This window comes from Petaurus breviceps, unplaced genomic scaffold (assembly GCF_028583685.1).
Source record: "Petaurus breviceps papuanus isolate PSGF00001 unplaced genomic scaffold, PetGlider_PUasm1.0 90994, whole genome shotgun sequence".
NCBI lineage: Eukaryota > Metazoa > Chordata > Mammalia > Diprotodontia > Petauridae > Petaurus > Petaurus breviceps.
In genome coordinates, this window is record NW_027187393.1 from 1715144 (window position 1) to 1733484 (window position 18341).

The following is an 18341-nucleotide window of genomic DNA, read 5'->3' on the forward strand; positions in this document are numbered from 1 at the left end:
GATTGGGTGAATCAAGCTCAGGAGGGAAGCTAGGTCTGTATGTAGAGATCTGGAAGTCGTTTGCACAGAAATGATCATTAAATTCAAGTTAACTGATGAGGTCATTAAGTGAGAGTGTAGACTAGAGAAAAGAGAAGATGACCCAGAACCGAATCTTGGTACACCCAGTCATGATGATCCAGCAAAGGAGGTTAAGAATAAATGGTCAGACAAGTAGGAGGAGAATCAAGAGAGCTGTGTCTCCAAGCCCAGAAAGGACAGAGTATCCAGGAGGAGTGTGTGGTTAACTTGTGTGTAATAATAATATAAATAAAAATATTATTCTATTCTTTTTTTATGTGGTCTAAAAATTCTCTCCTTAAAATCCCTCTGTCACTGGGGCCTCATTTTTACTGTAAAATGAAGAGAATGGAATTCAATGATCTCTAAATTCCCTTTAAGTCCTAAGGGTCTGTGATTCCTCTCCTGACTAAAAAACCCACCTGCCCCACAATTCATTCCTTTGCCTGCCCCTCTCCCTTCTGAGATATCCCTTAGCTCCTCTGTCCTCTGAACCCGCTCTCTCTTTCACAACCCCTAACATCCACCTCTCCCCATGTGCACACCCACTCCCTTCTCCGCTCAAACCCATCTCTTGCCACAGCTCCCCCCTCTTGCTCTTCCCCCAAACTCCCTCTCCTCCTCAGTACAAACCCATATACCCCTCTTTTAAGCCCACCTCCCCCAATCTCCATTCCCTTTCATCACTTCAGTCACCTCTCCCCGCCTCATCCCGTTCTCCTCTTCATGCAAGCCTAGCAAGACCAGACAGGCAAGCTTCCCCTGCTGAGAGGGAAGAGAGGGGCCCAGGCCTCCCGGTGTTGGGACCGCGAGAACCAGGGTAATGCCCCGCCCCCTGTCCCGCCCCCCAGCACACCGATCTCTTTGCCCTCACTCATCATGGCGGCCTCTATAACTTCAGGGCTGGCGGCTGCGCTGGGCTTCCGTGACCTTTAAACCGCTGGCAGCGGGCGGAGTGGGGGAGCCGCGGGCGCCGCCATATTGGCTGTTGTCCTGTCTCCGGGAGCCGCGGCGGCGGCGGGAGCGGCGGCGGCGGCCAAGGGGCAGGCAGCATGACGCGGCGGCGGAACAAGCCCGGCGGCGGCAGCGGCGGTGGCGGCAGCGGTGGGGTCCGCAGGGAGCGGGCCGTGGGGCCGCCCCCGCCCCCGCCGCAGCCCGAGCCGCCCTGCCCCGCCGCAGGCGCGGGGCTCTCGGACGAGGAGGCAGCGGCGGGGCTGGACGGCTGTGAGGAGCCCGTGCGTCCCAGGCCCGAGCCGGGGCTGGAGCCGGAGCCGGAGCCGGAGCCGGAGCCCGAGCCGGAGCCGGAGCCCGAGCAGGGCCCCGAGCAGGAGCCCGAGCAGGAGCCCGAGCAGGAGCCCGAGCAGGAGCCCGAGCAGGAACCCGAGCAGGAACCCGAGCAGGAGGAGCAGGGCCCGGCCCCTGAGGTACGCTCTGGAGCGGCCGCCGCGGGCGGGCTGGCGGGAGGGCGAGCGGGCGGGTCCCTCCCCTGCGGTCCCGCATCCACGCCTGCAGCGCCGGGCAGCGCACCCCTGCAGGTGGCCCCGCGCCGGGCTCAGCCTCCTCCCACGGGCACGGCTACAGGGTCGAAGCGGGCCAGAGTCGGGGGGTCCTCCTCTGGCTCCCTTCCCTGGCAGCTGCCCCGCCGAGGAGGAGAGTGACCTTCCCTGTGCCCAGGAGCTCTCTTCGTGCACACACCCCCTCCCCAGCCACCACTGCCACGGGGGAGCCCGGGAGGGAGCGCGAGTCCCCAGGTGCACGGGTGCTCGCCTGGCTGCCCGCCCCTCCCTCCCTGGGAGATGCCCAAGGGAGGCCCCGGGGAGTATGACCTCCCCGGACTGGGGGTGCACAGTCCCACACCCAGGGCCTTCGAAGCCAGCTGGCTTTGCACACATTCTCCCTGCCATCTGATCCTTGGATGGGGGTAGGGGGAAAAGGGAAGGAGGGAGCGGGAAGCAGTACCTCCCCTCTGCCTGAGTCTTTGGTCTCACACCCAAGTTCACAAGGCCAGCTGGCTCTTCACTCATCCCCCTCCTTGGCAGCTTGATCGTGGGGAAAGGGGGAAAAGGAGAATCGCTTCTCTGCTGCCAGTGCTTAAACCTGTGTCCAAGCCAGGGTCTAGGGTTCACCCTAGTGTCGAGGTGAATTGGCAAATCTTGGTCAGGGGAAGGTAGGAGAAGATGCCCCCAAGAGAGTAGATGAAAAAGGATTCTACTTTGCAATCAACCCCCTTGTCTAGTAGCTGGAATTGATGGGATGGAGAGGGGTGAGGGAGGGAAGGAAGGGGAGTTACAGTTGTGCCTGTTGATCCAGTGTTGGGCCTGCCCCTTGACAGATGTTTTCAGGCATAGGAGATGGAGTTCAGGGGCATAGCACTGGGTACCTTGTCAGTGCCTTTTCAGGTATTTGGGAGGCTGCGCTGCCCGTGCTACAGATTCTCCAGGAGGGACTTGAGAATCACAGGGACAGGAGACTTCCCCTCGGCTTGTTTTAACAAAGAATTCTGGAATTAACCTTGTGGAAGAGGTAGGCTGCAATCCGAAAGAGACATGGAGGGCTGTGTGTGCTGGATGAGGTGGGATGGAAATACATTTTGTACTCACTGCAAGAACCAAACATCTGTCAGCAGGGGAGTATCTGATGGCTCTATGGACTCTTTTTTTTTTTCCTTTGAGGTTAGTGGACCTGGGAGCAGGCAGAATATGTCACTTTTGTTACCATAGCTAAAGGAGCTATGCATAGAAAGAATGATTGGGATTATATTTGGGGGCTATTGAGAAGCCAAAGATAGCTATGAGCTCTTCTCTGAAACCCATGTATCATGTTGGCCTCTTTTAATTTTAATTTTAAAATCATAAGCAGTTAAAACAATTTTTTTCTTTGATTTTTCTGCAGGTCCCTAAAAATAGATTCATGGTGACAGGAAAGTATTTCTATAGAAATTTATTATGTATTTCTAAAGGCTTTGCCAGAAATTGTTAGAAGGTAGTTGCTTTGTAGTCCTCTTGGGAAATAAAATGGAGTTCCAACTTCTCATGAATAGGTGAGAGTCTACTAGTGGCCTTAGCTTTGAATTATCACTTCTGGATTCCCAGCTCTCCTGTTGATTGATTTCAGTCTTGTTCAGATTGCTTAACTTCTCTCTGTCCCATAGTGTCACACCTATCTTTCCACTTATAAAAAATTAGCACACTGATCTCATTGTTGCTCAGGATGAGATTCACCATGTATAAAGTTGTTTGAGACCCTACCTAAGGCTTAGTTGTCCTGCTTGTGGACTGAACATTGCCACACAAACATGTTGATGTGGTGTTAAAATTTCTCTTCTTCATCTGTGTTTCAGCTGACGCACAGAAGCCTAGTTTGTGGAGGCTGTTCTCTGATTAAAGCACACAGACAGACAAGTACTATCATTCACCTGCTTTTCTTACCTTCTCAGTGCTGTACACTGAGGATAAACAGGAGACTTTTGCCTGAGTATATTAACTTTGTGATAGTACTAAATACATTAAACTCTGTGGTAGAAAAAATTTTTTTTTAAGGGACAAGTTGTCTTTGTAACTATTTACACTGAATCCTCTCTGGGAGTGAAGGCAGAGGGATTGATGGAGCCCCTGCCAAGATCACCTCACTCCTAAGACCCTTGTTAACAAGTTCTTTTCAGATTACTATGCCAGCAACTACTCTCAGCTTACCTGAAAGGTTGACATGGGCCACCTTGGCTCCTTCAGCTTTGCAACCCAGGAATGCATTCAGTGAGACTTGTCAAGATGAGGATTGCAGGGCCATGAATCAGGAATTAGAAATGAGAAAAAGACTGTAATTATTAGATCATCCTCATCTTTCCCCACCCCTTTTCTCTTTGGGCCTCTGATCCCCTTGAGTATGTCCTCCGGGGTTTTGCCCAGTCTAGTTTAAAATGACTCAAGAGACTGGGTTTTGCTTACTGTTCTAGATGAGATGATTCCCTAGACTCTCTTCTTCTACCATCACCATTCTTCAGGTAGTCAGTATTTTGATAGGTTTAAAACAATCACATTCATATTTTTAAGACCTTTTTTATTGTTCTAAACTCCTTTCCTTGAAGTGTCCCCCTTAGATATGAGATTTTTTTTTTTTTTTGCTTTTTAGAGGGAGGAAGGCAGGGCAATTGGGGTTAAATGACTTGCCCAAGGTCACACGGTTAGTAAGTATTAAGTGTCTGAAGTTGGATTTGACCTCAGGTCCTCCTTACTCCAGGGCCAGTGCTCTATTCATTGTGCCACCTAGCTGCCTGAGATTTCTCATCCAGTTCTAACTTCCTTCTCAATTTTTGGACCAGATGACCAAAAAGTCATAGAACTTTGAGCTAGAGGAGATCTTAGAAATCATCTATTATAACTGCCTTATTTTGTAGATGAGGAAACTGAGATCCAGAGAGAAGTGATTTACCTTTGGTGGCATAGCTACTGAATGACCATAATTCAAACTTGATTCTTCTCATTTGTAATCTTATGTTATTTCCACTATCTTATGCTTATGTTTAAGGCTATTTTGTGGTTATTTACATATCCAATGTATAATCATACTATAGAACAAAAATGGGGAGCCTGCTGCAGCCTTGAGGTCATATGTGGCTTTCTAGGTCCTTGGGTGTGGCCTTTTGACTAAATCCGAATTTTACAGAACAAAACCTTTTTTTATTAATTGTTGGTCAGAGGGCCACAGTTGAAGACCTAGAGTATCATATGTGCCCTTGAGGCTGCAGGTTCCTCACCCCTGCTATAGAGGAACCCTTGAGATCTTATATGTGGAGGCTTATTTCTGTTCATCTTATAATTAGGATTTAATCTTTGGAACCTGAGGTCAGAGATACAGATTCCATTAACTTGCCTTTTACTAGGTTTCTAACAGTTTGCTCTTACCTGAACACTTCCCTGTCCCACTCTCTGTCCCCAAGGCAGAGAACCTCAGAAAAAACTGTACCAATTGCTTCTATGGGAAAGCATCTTTAAAACATTTTTCAAAAGATTAGCCTCCTGAAATCAACCTCCCACTTGGGAGCTGTTGCTTGTAAATAAATTGAAGCATCCTAGGCTCTAAGTGCCCCTCAACCCCACCTTAATGAAGGATTTCTTCTGGGTAGGGAGCTGGTTATAGAAAGGAGCTCTCCTCTCTTGGGGAAAGAAGGGGTGGCTCAGTGTCTATATCTCTTGTGTCTGATCAAAGTGAAGTGGAAATGATCACATAAGTCCCATTTTTAAAGTATTTTCCGTATACCATGTGTACAAATTTCATCCCCACTTCAAAGATGCAGAAACTGTAGCTTAGAGCAGTGAAATGACTTGCTAAGAAGTTAGGATTTAAAACTAGGGTTAATCCTAGGGTTCTTCTGACTAGTCTAGTATACATCCCACTAGATTGCTATCTGGATTTGGAGTCAAAGTAAGTGGATTTAAATCGTGGAATTTACTGCAAGTAACTTACTTTGGCTTCAATTTTCTTATTTGTTAAATGAAGGGGATTGGAACCAGATGATCCTTGAGGTCCTTTTCTGCTTTAAATCCTATGAATCTGGTATTTTATCTTGAGTGTAGGTCCTCTATCATTTTGTGAATTTCAGCAACTTCCTTTTCCCCCTCCTCGAATTCTTATAGAGCAATTGGTTGTTACTTATCAGTTAATTCTTACTACATCTTTCCTACTTCAAGCCATTAGCATTCAAGTTCTCTCTGTAATTTTTCCCTTCCTGGGCATTCTAGTCTTGATAGGATCTTGGGAGGTGACAAGTGTGCACCTTTCATAGCCAAAATATTCTTTACTTCCTTGGAAAATAGGAAATGGAGATGCAGAGTGAGTGTATGACTTGTTGTTCATCCTGAAGAGGACCAGTGACATCAGGAGGGTGATGTCTTGACTTGCAAGTGTATTGAATTTAAGTGAGGCAGGGCTGAGCAAAGTTTGGGAGCTAAGATGCATAACAGTGAACATCTTTTGCATAGGTAGCTTTGGCCACAAGTAAGTACTGGACTGGCAACTCTAAGTGACGTTAAGTCTTTTATTCTAAGCCTAAAATACTCTCCTGCTTGTCTAGGCATTATACTGCAAAAGTATGATAGCAGTGGCCCTCTTTAGCTCAAATGATGCCAATCCCTTAAGGTTTCTTCCATAGTCCAAAGTTATAGGTTTACTCAATCCTGTAAATGGGATATTAGCTGTGGAGATGGGGAACCTTCTTTAAACAAGATTGTGTAGGTCTGTCTTCCCTGCTAGGAAGCTGCATAATATTGATCATTGCAAGTGGGTTTGCTAGGTACTGGAATCAGGGGAACTGTTCTTTTTCACAAGCTTAAGTTGTCAGCTAAAGAATTGGCAATGTACTTGCTGCAGATTCCCCACATGTTGACTTGTACTGAATTGTCCTGTCCCCTAGAGCTGATTTGGCAGCTTCAGTAGGAATGTTGGTTTGGCTTGTGTAGGCAGTTATGGGAAAAGGCTTAAGGATATTGAAGTTGATTTTTTTTTTTTAGGATGTAGCTCACTAATGGTTATTTACAGTTTTCTTTGAAAGAATTTAAATGTCCCAATATTTTAATTACTTTGGGGCTTGATACGTCCCAATGCTAGAGTAGCATGTTACCCAGCAGTTTCATCTTGGTAACGAATATTTTTGCCTAGTCTTACCTGAAACTACAGAAGTACACTTCATTTTTCTTTTTTATGTGTGTTTGACTTCAGTCATGAGAAATTGAAAAAGAGTCTGTAACACTGGACAGTGTTAACTTCTGTGGACAGCAGGGAAAACCTTCCTAGTGACTTCTCAGCGACCATTAAAACTATTTTAGCTTGGATTCTGCTCCCTGCATATCCCTCAGGAGATGGAAAGTGGGGGTGGGGAGTGGAAATGGACACTAGGATGTCTGCCCATCCTGTATGTGAAAATATTCTTTCCAGGTGTTGAACTCTCTGTATTTTTCATCGTATAGAGCTAGCTGGGTGATGCAGTGGATAGAGCACTGGATCTAGAGTCAGGAAGACCTGAGTTCAAATCCAGATTTAGACAATTAACTAACTGTGTGACCCTGAGCAAGTCAAACACTTCTGTCTATTTCAGTTTCCTCATCTGTAAAATGAAGATAAATCATGGCACCCACCTTCCAGGGTTGTTATGAGGATCAAATGAGAACATTTGTAAAACACCTCTCAAATTTTAAAGTACTGGATAAATGCTATCTATCATCATCACTTTTCAGTCAGTGGTACTAATTTGAGTTCTGCTCTGAATTTGGAAACCATTATCTCATCAGAACATCCTTCTTTTCCTTAAAAGCTATATGATTCTACTAAGTCCTAAACTTTTGGTTTACCTTCTGGATCCAAAACACATTTGCTGAGACTTCTTAATTGGTGTACTCCCCTCCTTGATATTGTGAATGACTCTCAAATCATTCATGAAGTAGGTGCTTCACTAGATAGATCAGTACTTTGCTTTTTTGCTTAGAGATCAGCCATGTATAGCTCAAGGGCCAGAGAAATGGCTCATGCTTCATTCTTCCATTACTTTCTAAGAGGGTATTTATTGAATGATAGAGTTAATTGTGCTTAGCCAGGAGACCTTGAAGAGTTTCCAAATCTGGGCTAGGTGAGAAAAAAACACATTTTGGTAGAGTTGAGGATGGAGGCCCTCTGTGCTGGGAGCTGGAGATCATTTATTATAGCCCTATCCATTTATCTGTTTCGAAGACATGAGTTTACTCATATGTAGTATGCTGGCAAGAAGGTGGTGGTGAATGTGGAATGATTAGAAAAGAGTGTTTTAGGGTGCTGATTGAGTCATACTGGTTACCTTTGAAAGAAAACCTTACTCTCACTGTCCGTTGCTTTTTCTGGTAATAATATTCTGGGGAAATTTGGGGATACCTGAGAGCCAAGAAATTTGCACAGACCAAAATTAGAATTTTGATAGTATTGAAGACCCATTGGATACATACTGTGCATCTTGGGTGTATCCTCAACAAGCAAATGTAGAATCTTGGGTCTAACAAGTCCTTTGAAGAAAGTACTGCAATCTTACATGCTGGGAGTAAGAGCTCAGTCTCAGGATAGCTCTCAGCAACTTCCAGAATCCTTGTTGTAGGTCAGGAGGCTTCTCTGGGATGGCTGAGATTTAGAGCTTTGATTCATGCTACCAGAAGGAATTTTTAAATTTGCTTTGAGCTTCTTCCCCCTGTCCCTCCTTCCCCCATTGCTGATATATTTCCTTAAATCCATCTTATTCCTATCACCAGATGATTAAGATTTCCAGGGACTTTGTAAAAAGGTAAGGAATTCAAATGACTGGTGATTGTTCAGAGAGCAGTGGTGAGGATCAATCAGCCCATTTCCTGTTACTTCACAGTCACAAGTTCTAACTACCAAGAGCCTTTGGGTGATTATGGTTGTTACTTAGACCTTTGCAAGATCCTGTGACAAGAACAAATTAAAAAGAAAAATGATTATAAATTTAGCATACAGCTTCATTTTTTGAGCTCCTATTTTACCATAAACCAAGCTTTGGTGAATGAACTAGAGAACAAAGTAGCTACATTGTCACCAACTTCCTTTGATTCTATAACATTTTTAGGAGGCACCAGAATGTCCTAGCTTAGTGTTCATTTCTCTTGTATTGGAGGAGTGGTGAGGTGTAGTGGAGAAGGGAAAGAATGTAAGAATAACAGATAGCTGTGGTCCTCGGTATTGCAGCACCTCTGCCCTGACCTTTATGTGACTGCTTATCCACCCTGGAATATGGAGTACAGACTTGTACTCTTGATATCCCTGAGGGCAGGGACAGCTGTTCCTTTTTCTTTGTATCTCCATTGCTTAGTATAGTGCTTAGCATGTGATAAGTGCTTAATAAATCCTTATTGATTGATTGATCTGTAGGAAACTGGGTTGTCTTTGGAGGTCTAGAAAATGCTTAGTAGGTTAGGTTCAGGTTTTCTTTGAGATTCCTGGTTCAGAGAGGGTTCTATTAGGGAAATGAAATGATGATTTGGGGACTCCTTGAGTAGACTTGAATGATAAAAGGCAAACCCCCAGAATCTATCTTTTTTTTTTTTTTACCCAGGAGTCTAAGTCAGTTGATTCCTTATGCTTGCTCAGATCTGGACAAATGCCCAGAAAAACACTGGACTGACCAGTTCAGGGATTGGTGACCAGGTTAGGGGGAGGAGAGTGGGGAGGTGGGTTGGAGGGGTCAGTTAACCACTGTGCTGGGCTTTTAAGTGTGAGAAGTCCTATCTACATTTGGTGGAGTAAGAACTGCCAAGAAATTTAGTAGGTTCTCCGAGCACCCTGTGAGGAGGTTGCACCATGGCTGTCTGCCACAGACAATGGGTGTTTGCTGCCTACATTGTACCTCCGAGAAAGTCTCTAGAATGAAGACATTAATTCTCTTCATAGGTAAACCAGTGAGAACATGTTATACCTGTTTTTTCCATGAGCATGAGGCTTATGATTGTGAGTGAGCAGGTTTCTAGAGAACCATACTTGAAGCAGGAAGGGAAACTGATCCAGTGAGATAACCTTATGCCCCTACTGCCTCACCTGTCCCTACTCCTATCCCAAAGATGTGATAGCTTTGAAAACTGTGAAATCTTTTTGTGTATGCCATTTAGTTTTCAAAAGAGCAGTCTGTAACCCAAAGAAAATTGATCCTTGGCCTGACTGGTGACTTAGTAGTGTTTGAAATGAGACAGTTTCTCCACAGACACTGGGAGATGGTTTTAAAACTCCTTAAAGATTAGGGGAGAGATTCAGAACCCACTAAAAAGGCAGAGGAACTGGCAGGAGCCTGCCTCTTTTCCCTCATTGAGGCTATGGTTAGAACCAACATTGAGTGAAGAAGAATGGACTTATTATCTGACAGATTTTTCTTTGTGGTTACTTCTGTTTTGGTATGCCAGGATATTTGCCTTATGTCTCTGAAAACTTTTCTGAATGCTTTTGGCAGGTGACCACATATATATTGAATGGGAATTGGTAACCTTGACCCCAGCCATATTCTAGTTTATAGTAAGAAGACATTTTGCTCACTGATTCATGAGAATGTGAAAACTTATTGGTAGGAACACTTATTAAAATAGGTGGGGCACAGGACATGGCCATAATGTTTAAAGCATTATATGGACACTTCTCTATTAAAGTCTTCTCTGCATCATCATGGCTTGGCAGTGGTCTTGGGTTATGCCAGTAGAGTACAAGCCTTTGTGGGTCAGCTCAGTTTGGAAAACTTTCAGTGTGGTCCCAGTTAGAAATCATCTCTTGTCTAGCTTAGTGAAATTTAGACAGGCTCATCATGAGAAGGTTGGTCACCAAGAAATTTTTTTTTTCAGCCACAGCTACTCATAAAGACTGTATTCAGGCATGGAAGGTTTGTGATCTGCATCAGGGGATGGAGCACCCACACTGATGAAATCATGGATCTTTTGAAGTATTTGGAGTAAGGGCCCTACAAAAAGTTGAAAATGCAGGCAAGATGGAACAGAATGAGATGGAACAGTCTGAATCTTGGGTGAGAACTTGGGGGAAATCTTTGAAGTATCTGATTGATATTCATCAGAACCTAGACTCGTAGGTAGGATTGGGTAACAATTGGGAGCTAAACTGTTCCTGGACATTGAATAATTGCAAAAAGTCAGGGACTGGGAGGTGGGAAGGTGGGGAGGAGAGAAGACAGATTTTTGATTGAAAAAATATTTGATTTTTTTTTAAAAAGTAAGGAACTGTGGGGCCAGTAACCTGGAGACAATGTGATTTTCCCTGAGAGCAACTAACACTGGGAAAATAGAGAAGAGCCTAAGATGCATACCAAAGCAGCCATCAACACTGGAGAAAATTCTGAAAGTAAAAACCAAATGAAGAAAAGGTGTAGTTGTCTAAGTAGATTGATGTGGTTATACAAGGAACTCATTGACCAGCTTAGGCTTTTTAAAAAGACATGTACAAAACTGGTGGAAGCAAGAGCAGGTAACTGAGAATGCATACAGAAGTCCTTTTAGAATGTTAAGAATGTGAAAATCTAGAAAGAATTGAAACTTATTGAATGCTAAACATAAAGAAGTGGGTGGGGGCTTATGGTGGGGGCAAAAGGAAGATAAGGGCTGGGAAATCCTACTCAGGGTATATGAAATAATGATAACAGGTGATGGAGAGGAGGTAAAACTGTTCAAACCCTTTTTTTGTTTTTCTTCTACCAAGGAGAATGAACTTTAGATTAGATATTATAAGTGGGGGGGAAGTCAACAGGAATTTGAAACTCAAGTTAGGAATATGGTAAGAGAGCGCCTAGATGTCTTTATTGCTACCAGGCACAGATGAACTATATTCCAGTGGACTTGAAAGGACTTTAATACATTCATGTGATTGAGCTAAAAGTTATCACAGGATTTGAGGCAAGCAAAAGTTCTGATTTTCAAGGAGGCTGGTGAGTTTATTATTGATTTTTGCCCATATATGTATATTATATAAATTATATAATGCCCATTTATTCAACATAATTAAAATTTTTTTTGTATTGCTATATTTTGTACCTTCATTTCTGAATACATACATTCCTACCAGCAATCCATACCTCATAACAAAAAAGAAAAAGGATAGATTTGCAGTTCAGCAAAATTAACATTAGCTAAGTTTGACAGTATGCATGCTGTCCATACCCATAGTCCTGAATCCCTTCAAATAAAGGGGAGACAAATGTGTTTCCTCATCCACAGTGCTGATGGAATTCTTGGGAAATGTAGACACTTCTAGGAACTAGGGTGTTTTTGTTCATCATTTTACAGAAAATTTAGATAATGTGAAAACAAAAGATATCAATAAAACTAACCTCAGTTCCTTTTTTGATAAGTTATTAAAAAGGTAGATCAGAGAATATCATAAGCATCATTATATACTTGTATTTCAGCAACACATTTGACAGTCAAATCCAGTACCTTTTCCAATTTTTGGTTTCAAAAGGATGTGACTTTAATCCCAGTTCTTACCTTTGTGGTCTTGGAAAGTTCATTTAACCTCTTAGAGATTCATTTTTCTCATCCAAAGTTCCCTACGTGTTTACATATTATCAGAATTTTAAAGTATCTTTGATGGGGAGAGAGATGTTCTAGTTGATAAAATTAGGTTGATTTGGAACCATTTGAAAGTTGTAGTAAGTTAACCTCATTTACCCAAAACTGCCTAAAGAGAATTCTTTAGAGGAATACTCTAGGAATTTATCCTAAGTCCTAATAAGTTCATTGTATTGATGAATTAGCCAAAGGTATTGATGATAACCAATTTGTGGGTGACATGAATTTAAAAATAGCTAATGTGTTATATAACTTTTGCTATACCTTTGAATTAGGATCCAAAGATAGCTTGGTTTAGAGTGATGGGCCAAATATAATAAGATGAAATTTAATAGGGATACCTATGAAATCCTGCACTTGGAAACCAAAAATCAATTGTACCAAGTACAGTGGTGGGCATATGGATAGAAACTGTTGCTAAGTGAAAAAGGCCTGGAGGCTATAGTGGACTGCAAGCTCAATATGAATAAACAGGGTTACCTGACAACTGAAAATCAAATGGAGTCCTATGCTGCATTAATAGAGGCTTTATATTCAGAACAAGAGAGCCTCTACTCCTGCCATATTCTGTTCTGGTCCCATCACATCTGGGGTTAGGGTTTTAATTCTTGTTACCACATTTTAGGAAGAAAGTTAATAAACTGGAGCATTTCTGAAAGATGCCATCCAGGATTGTTGTGAGGGAATTTAAAGCCACGTCATACTATGATTAGCTAAAGGAGCTGAGAATGTTTGGTCTAAAGAAGTGAATACTTGGCAGGGAGGGAGAGGACATAATAGCTGTCTTCAGGTGAAGGGCTTTCACATAGGACAGGGATTAGACTTGTTTTATTTGACCTTAGAAAGCAGAATTAGGAGCAGCAGGTGGAAATCACAGAAAGGCAAGTTTTAGCTTGATGTAAGGAAAAATTTCTAATATTTAGAGCTGTCCAAAAGTGGAATGGGCTGCCTCCATAGACAGTGAACTTCCCCTTACTGGAAGTATTTAAGTGGAGACTGGATGGCCTTTTATAAGGGATGCTGTAATTGAGGTTCCTGCTCAGATAGGGATTGGACCCCTTCCGGTTCTGGGATGCTATCAGTGACTAATGATATGACTGGCTAAGCAATGTTGTTTGGTGACCATATTTGATTGGTTAGGTTTCAAAGGAAAGTTCAGAGTAGCCCAGCAGAGTTAAAAGGGCATAATATCAAATCTTTTATTTCTAGGAATGGAATTCTAAATATGGCATTCTGAGGAAGAGGGATCCAAGGGGTAGTTTAGCAGCCACAGAAAACCTCCAGATTGCTTCCATAGAGCAGCAGTGCTAATCGACTGGGCAGGGTTTTGCAATTCTTCATCCTTTCCTCAGAGCTGGAGACACTTGGGTAGATACCTGATTTCAGGATATGTCCTCTTCTGGGAAGTTGGGTGCACTTTCTTCCCAGATAAGGTATTAATCTCCCTTTAATGTTCTGTGGCATCCTTGTCTACTAACTAGATAGCTAGAGGGGCCAGTTAGGGGTAGGAGTGGGAGTGGCATTCTTCTCCCACCTGCAGGGAGAGTGCCAGCTCTCCTAGGTAGAAGCCCTTGTGTCTGAGGGAGAGAGTCCAGCCTTGTCATACTACTGTAGTCACAGAATAGAGGGAACAAGGTGGTTCATTTCAATGTGTCAGGCAACAGCTGTCACAGAATCTCTTGAGGAAGACCAGATACCCTCCCACCCCACCCCCAGTCCCAATGGCTCCTTAATGTTTGATCACAGGCATGTGCCTTCAACTTCTTGCTTGCTAAACCCAGCCTGCCCTTTCAAAATGAGGTTTCATTTCTAAGGTAAGGCCATTGTGAAAAGCATCAAACCAGCAACTTAGGAAACTTCATTGTACAGAACTTCATTTTCCCATCCATTACCTTAGCAACATTCCAAATCTTCTTAGTTGTTCCAAAGTTAAACGAGAGTGATTCTTACCTTCCGAGAGATAAAAGTCTGAAGTGGATAGTATTTATATGTTTGTCACATAAACTAGAGATTGTAATTTTTTAGGCACAATACACATATTTTGACACACCTCTGTATAGACACAAAAGGGAAAGATTTATATTAGACATAAATATAACCACATGGCAGTGCTTACTTGTTTAAGGAGCCCCTTGATATTCTCTATCTGCTTTCCAGTTTCGACCTTTATAATTTTGGATAGAACTGCCCATCTTCTCTCCCTTATCCTTAATTTTTTCCTCATCTGTAAAATGAGGGAGTTGGAGTAGATAATCTCTGAAGTTCTACCCATTCCATGTGATCCTCCTCCTAGAGCATTTTGGGAAAATATCTGACCAAAAAGCCCATTTCCTGAAAAATCTCCTGTTCAGCTTCTTGAGAGTGCCTCTATTGCAGTGGGAATGAAAACACCTTTCTCTCTGTGTGCTTCAGTTTCATCTCTGGCCTCTGACCTTTCCCTACCCTTCCAGCTCAGGAACACCATGTGTTTCCATGCAGCCTCTCAGTGGTGCTGCCTATTATCCAGGAGTTCCCTGCCCTCAGCAGACAATAGGGGACCTTTCTTTGGTCTAGAACTGTGCTCTTCATGGCTGTCACACTCACTCTGACTGCTGGAGTTTCCACCTGCCTTCTGTGCTTAATGCCACTCAGGGAATGAACAAACTTTCAAGACCCAGGTTTATTGTGTGAGAGGAGTGAAAGAACAGTGAAGGGAGCTGAGATTTGCTCCCCATGGCACATATCTGGTGAGAGAGAATCCTGGCAGAAGGAGGGCTCTCTGGTGGGGGCAGCAGGGGCCCCTGTGTTGTGGGCTTTGGAGCTCAGTAGAGGGAAAATGGGGGAGGGGGAGGTGGGGTTGGTGGGAAGGATGTAGCAAATCAAAGGGTGCCCGAAGCAGGGCCTGGGTTAAAGAGAGGGATGGTAGAGGGAGAAATCCTCTCCTGAATTGAGGCAGCGCAGTTTCCTAGCCTTTGTGTTTCTGCTATTCTCTCCTAAATAGCTGGGACCTTCAAGTCAAATTCCCATGGGATGACATTCTGTGTGTCCTGAAACCAAGGTGAGCGTTATAGGGAATGTGATGTAGGCATTGTCTTGGGCTCTTCCTCTTGGACACCTAGTTATTGAGGAATATTGGAATCAATGACTTCCAGTATAACTAAAAGTGAGGCAACTCAATGCTTGGCAGGGTTGAGTAGAAAATGGTCACCACATACATATAATTGGAATTGCAGATTGAATTCTTTTTGGACTGCAGTTTGGCAACACAATCACCGAAATAATCATATCCTTTGATCTAGTAATCCTGTTATTGGGGATGTATCCTGTGAGTGTTGTTAAAGGGTGGGGGGGAGATCCAATCAAACGCATAAAACAATATTATTTGTGATTGCAGAGAACTGGAACAACCTAAGTGTCCAACAGTGAATGGCTAAATAAATGATAGGAGATTAATTTAATGGAAGACTACAATTCCATTTAAAATGAGTATAAAAATATAAAGAAAAACTGGAATGAAGTGGTATAAACTAATGTGAAGAGAAATAGAACATTAGAAAGGTAGCATGGCATATAGTAGAAAGGACATTCCACGGACCTTGGAGTCAGTAGACCTGAGTTTGAGTCCTGGCTCTTCCACTTACTAGCCGGCGAGTCACTTAATTTGGGGGCAGATTTTGTTTGTTTTTAAATAATTAAAATAGGAATAATAATACTTAAAATACTGACTTTACAGAGTTGTCATGAGGAAAGTACTTTCAAAGCCCTACAGCTCTATATATATGTAAGCTGCTTTTATAAAGAAAAAATAGGTGGCTAAATGCAGATATGAATAGGAGATGCAGAAGGGTAGCTAATATGTTGTCATGGAATGCTGTGTATAGAAATTCATTTATTAAAGTGTGAATATTTGTAAAAGTTTGCTTAATCAGTTTTCTTTTTGACGTTATGTGTATAATTATTTTGAAAAGAAAGCTTCCAGTTGCTGTCTTCAAGGTAAACTGGATTTCCAATGGACTAGTGATGAGGTCAGATGGTTAATGATTACTGTGCGGGAGGTAGCAAGGTCAAGGTCAGCTCCCTGCCTGTGCCTGTTCCCTCATATCTGTGAGGTCCAAATGACAGGGTGTCTTTGGTAGAACAAAAGGAATGCTCACTGCATTTGAAGTCCCTTGTCCTGGGTTCAGATCTCAGCTCTGCTGCTAGTATGACCTTGGGCAAGTGATTTTACCTGTCCGGACCCTTGTTTTCCTCAACATTCAGTTGAGTATGTTAGGCTAGATGACCTCTAATGACTCTTCTAGCACTAAATTCTGTGCTTCTGTGAAATTTCCAGTTGTTCTCAGTGGACTCAGCTCTTGTGAATGCCCTTTGGAGTTTCCATTGGACACACCATTCTTTATTGCTGAGTTCTAGACATGTTATTTTGCTGTAACTACTAAACAGCTGCTTAGCTTCCCAAAAGAAACCCTATGCAGAAACTCTGTGAGCAGCAATTATGGAAGTGTCGAACATCTCATTTATGCCACTTGAACTCCTAAGTGTCTCTTTTCTGAGCATCCAGTGCAACATGAGATATTTTTGTTGTACTTTTGGAGCTACTTAGAGCTACTTTTTCCCCTCTCTTAATAAGCTACCTAAGGAATAAATCGTGTGGCCATGTGCCTGTGTAACTGTACATTGCAAATGAAAACAAAACCAAAAGATAACTTAGTGCAAAGATTCTGTATCTGGGCCCAATTTGAGGAGCTGATGTGCTGGGAACATTGCATTTCCTTTACTAGGTTTCTTCTGGAGAAGTTGATCCTTTTATCACTGCAGTGATTGGATTCCTTGTAGCTGTCTAGTAACCTGGAGTAGGACAGTTTTAGGAAGGGGCCCTCAGTGGTGTGATGAATAGAACATAGAGAGTTTTGTCTCTTGCATTGGTCTTATACTTAAAACACTGGGTTTCCATCATGTCCCCTCTTTCCTCCTCCCAGTCTGGATTGGTTAGATCCATACAACTAGATCTAATCATGAATGCTAGGTAGACTATGCTATGATGATCTAAGTAGGATTATATTGATCTCTCCCAAACCTATGTTCTCCCACAAAGAATTGGATTGGCTTCCTACTCTTTTTTTTTTTTTTATGATATGCTGATTACTATATAGATTGCTTAGGCAACTGGGTAAATAATGAGCTTTAGTTAGACCTGGTTATTTCTCTTTATGCTGGAATTTCCCAACTTCTCAGCAATCCTGCCCTGACTGCTTGGTCCACAGTAGATGTCTTCCCTTTCCCTCCCCACAGCCTCACCCCCTGAGGAACCTTGTTTGTGTCTGTCATGCAGGTTCTCCCAACTTCTGACGAGTCAGTGCAGACTTGCTGCCTGTTGTGCCATCGGGAGCGCAAGGACTGGGGAGACCCTTCCCACAATGGGGAGAGGCTCCCACCTGACTTTGTGCCAACGATCGTGCAGAACCTGCTGGGAGAGATGCCTCTATGGATCTGCCAGAGCTGCCGAAAGAGTGTGGAGGATGAGGAAAGGAAGGCCCTTCAAGAACAGTCCCTGGCGGTAGGTACACTGTGTCCTACAACTACAGAGAAGGTGCCCATGAACCAGAATTTGTCCCAGTCTCAGGATGTGTGGGGGAAGATGTTGGAGATGCCTCAGAAAAGATCCTCTAGTTTCTGTTCTGAGGGGATATATGTCTCCTTATATATCCCCTCAGGTGACTTCTGTTGGATGACTCCACTGACCCATGCACCGAGAGGCTGGAGTCACTGTTTTGAGGTGGCAGCAAAACTCTGGAATCAGGTTTTGTAAAGAGGAGAGAGGACTAGGTGGCCTGTTACTCCCTTGGGACAGTCTGAGAGCAGCCTGAAGGGCACAGCTGCATGGACTGGATGATAGCAAGCTTGGCCTAGTAGCTGCTACTTCTCAGAATATTAGAGCTGGAGGGGACCTTTCAGGTCATCTAGACCAACCTCCTCATTTTACAGAGGAGGATACTGAGTCTTATAGAGGTGAAGTGACTTGTCCAAGGTCACACAAGTAGTAAGTGGCAAAATTGAGACTCAAAGCTAAGTCTTCTGAGACTTTTGACTCTCAAGTCCAGTGCTCTTTCCACTGTACCATGTTTCCTCCCCATTTTTTCTGCTCAGTTCTGTAGCATCTTGAAAGGCAACCAGTACCCTATGGAGGCCTGAGAACAAATATTGAAGGCTTGGAAT

The 18341-nt window shown here is 43.4% G+C and overlaps 1 protein-coding gene across 4 annotated transcripts in view; it reads left to right on the forward strand.

Moving 5' to 3' along the window:
* Positions 1-1278: 1278 nt before the first annotated feature.
* The window catches only part of FAM193B (family with sequence similarity 193 member B), a 42730-nt gene continuing 25667 nt past the window's right edge, over positions 1279-18341 (forward strand). Inside the window, exons 1-3 of one of the 4 annotated variants that reach the window (XM_069077494.1) lie at positions 1391-1484; positions 10413-10591; positions 17458-17682. In XM_069077494.1, the coding sequence (XP_068933595.1) occupies positions 10556-10591; positions 17458-17682 (261 nt within the window). In that variant the 5' untranslated portion in view covers positions 1391-1484; positions 10413-10555. Of the gene's footprint in view, positions 1485-1881; positions 2584-10412; positions 10592-15164; positions 15184-17457; positions 17683-18341 lie in introns of those variants that run through there. The other 3 variants (XM_069077497.1, XM_069077495.1, XM_069077496.1) reach the window with 3 other exon arrangements.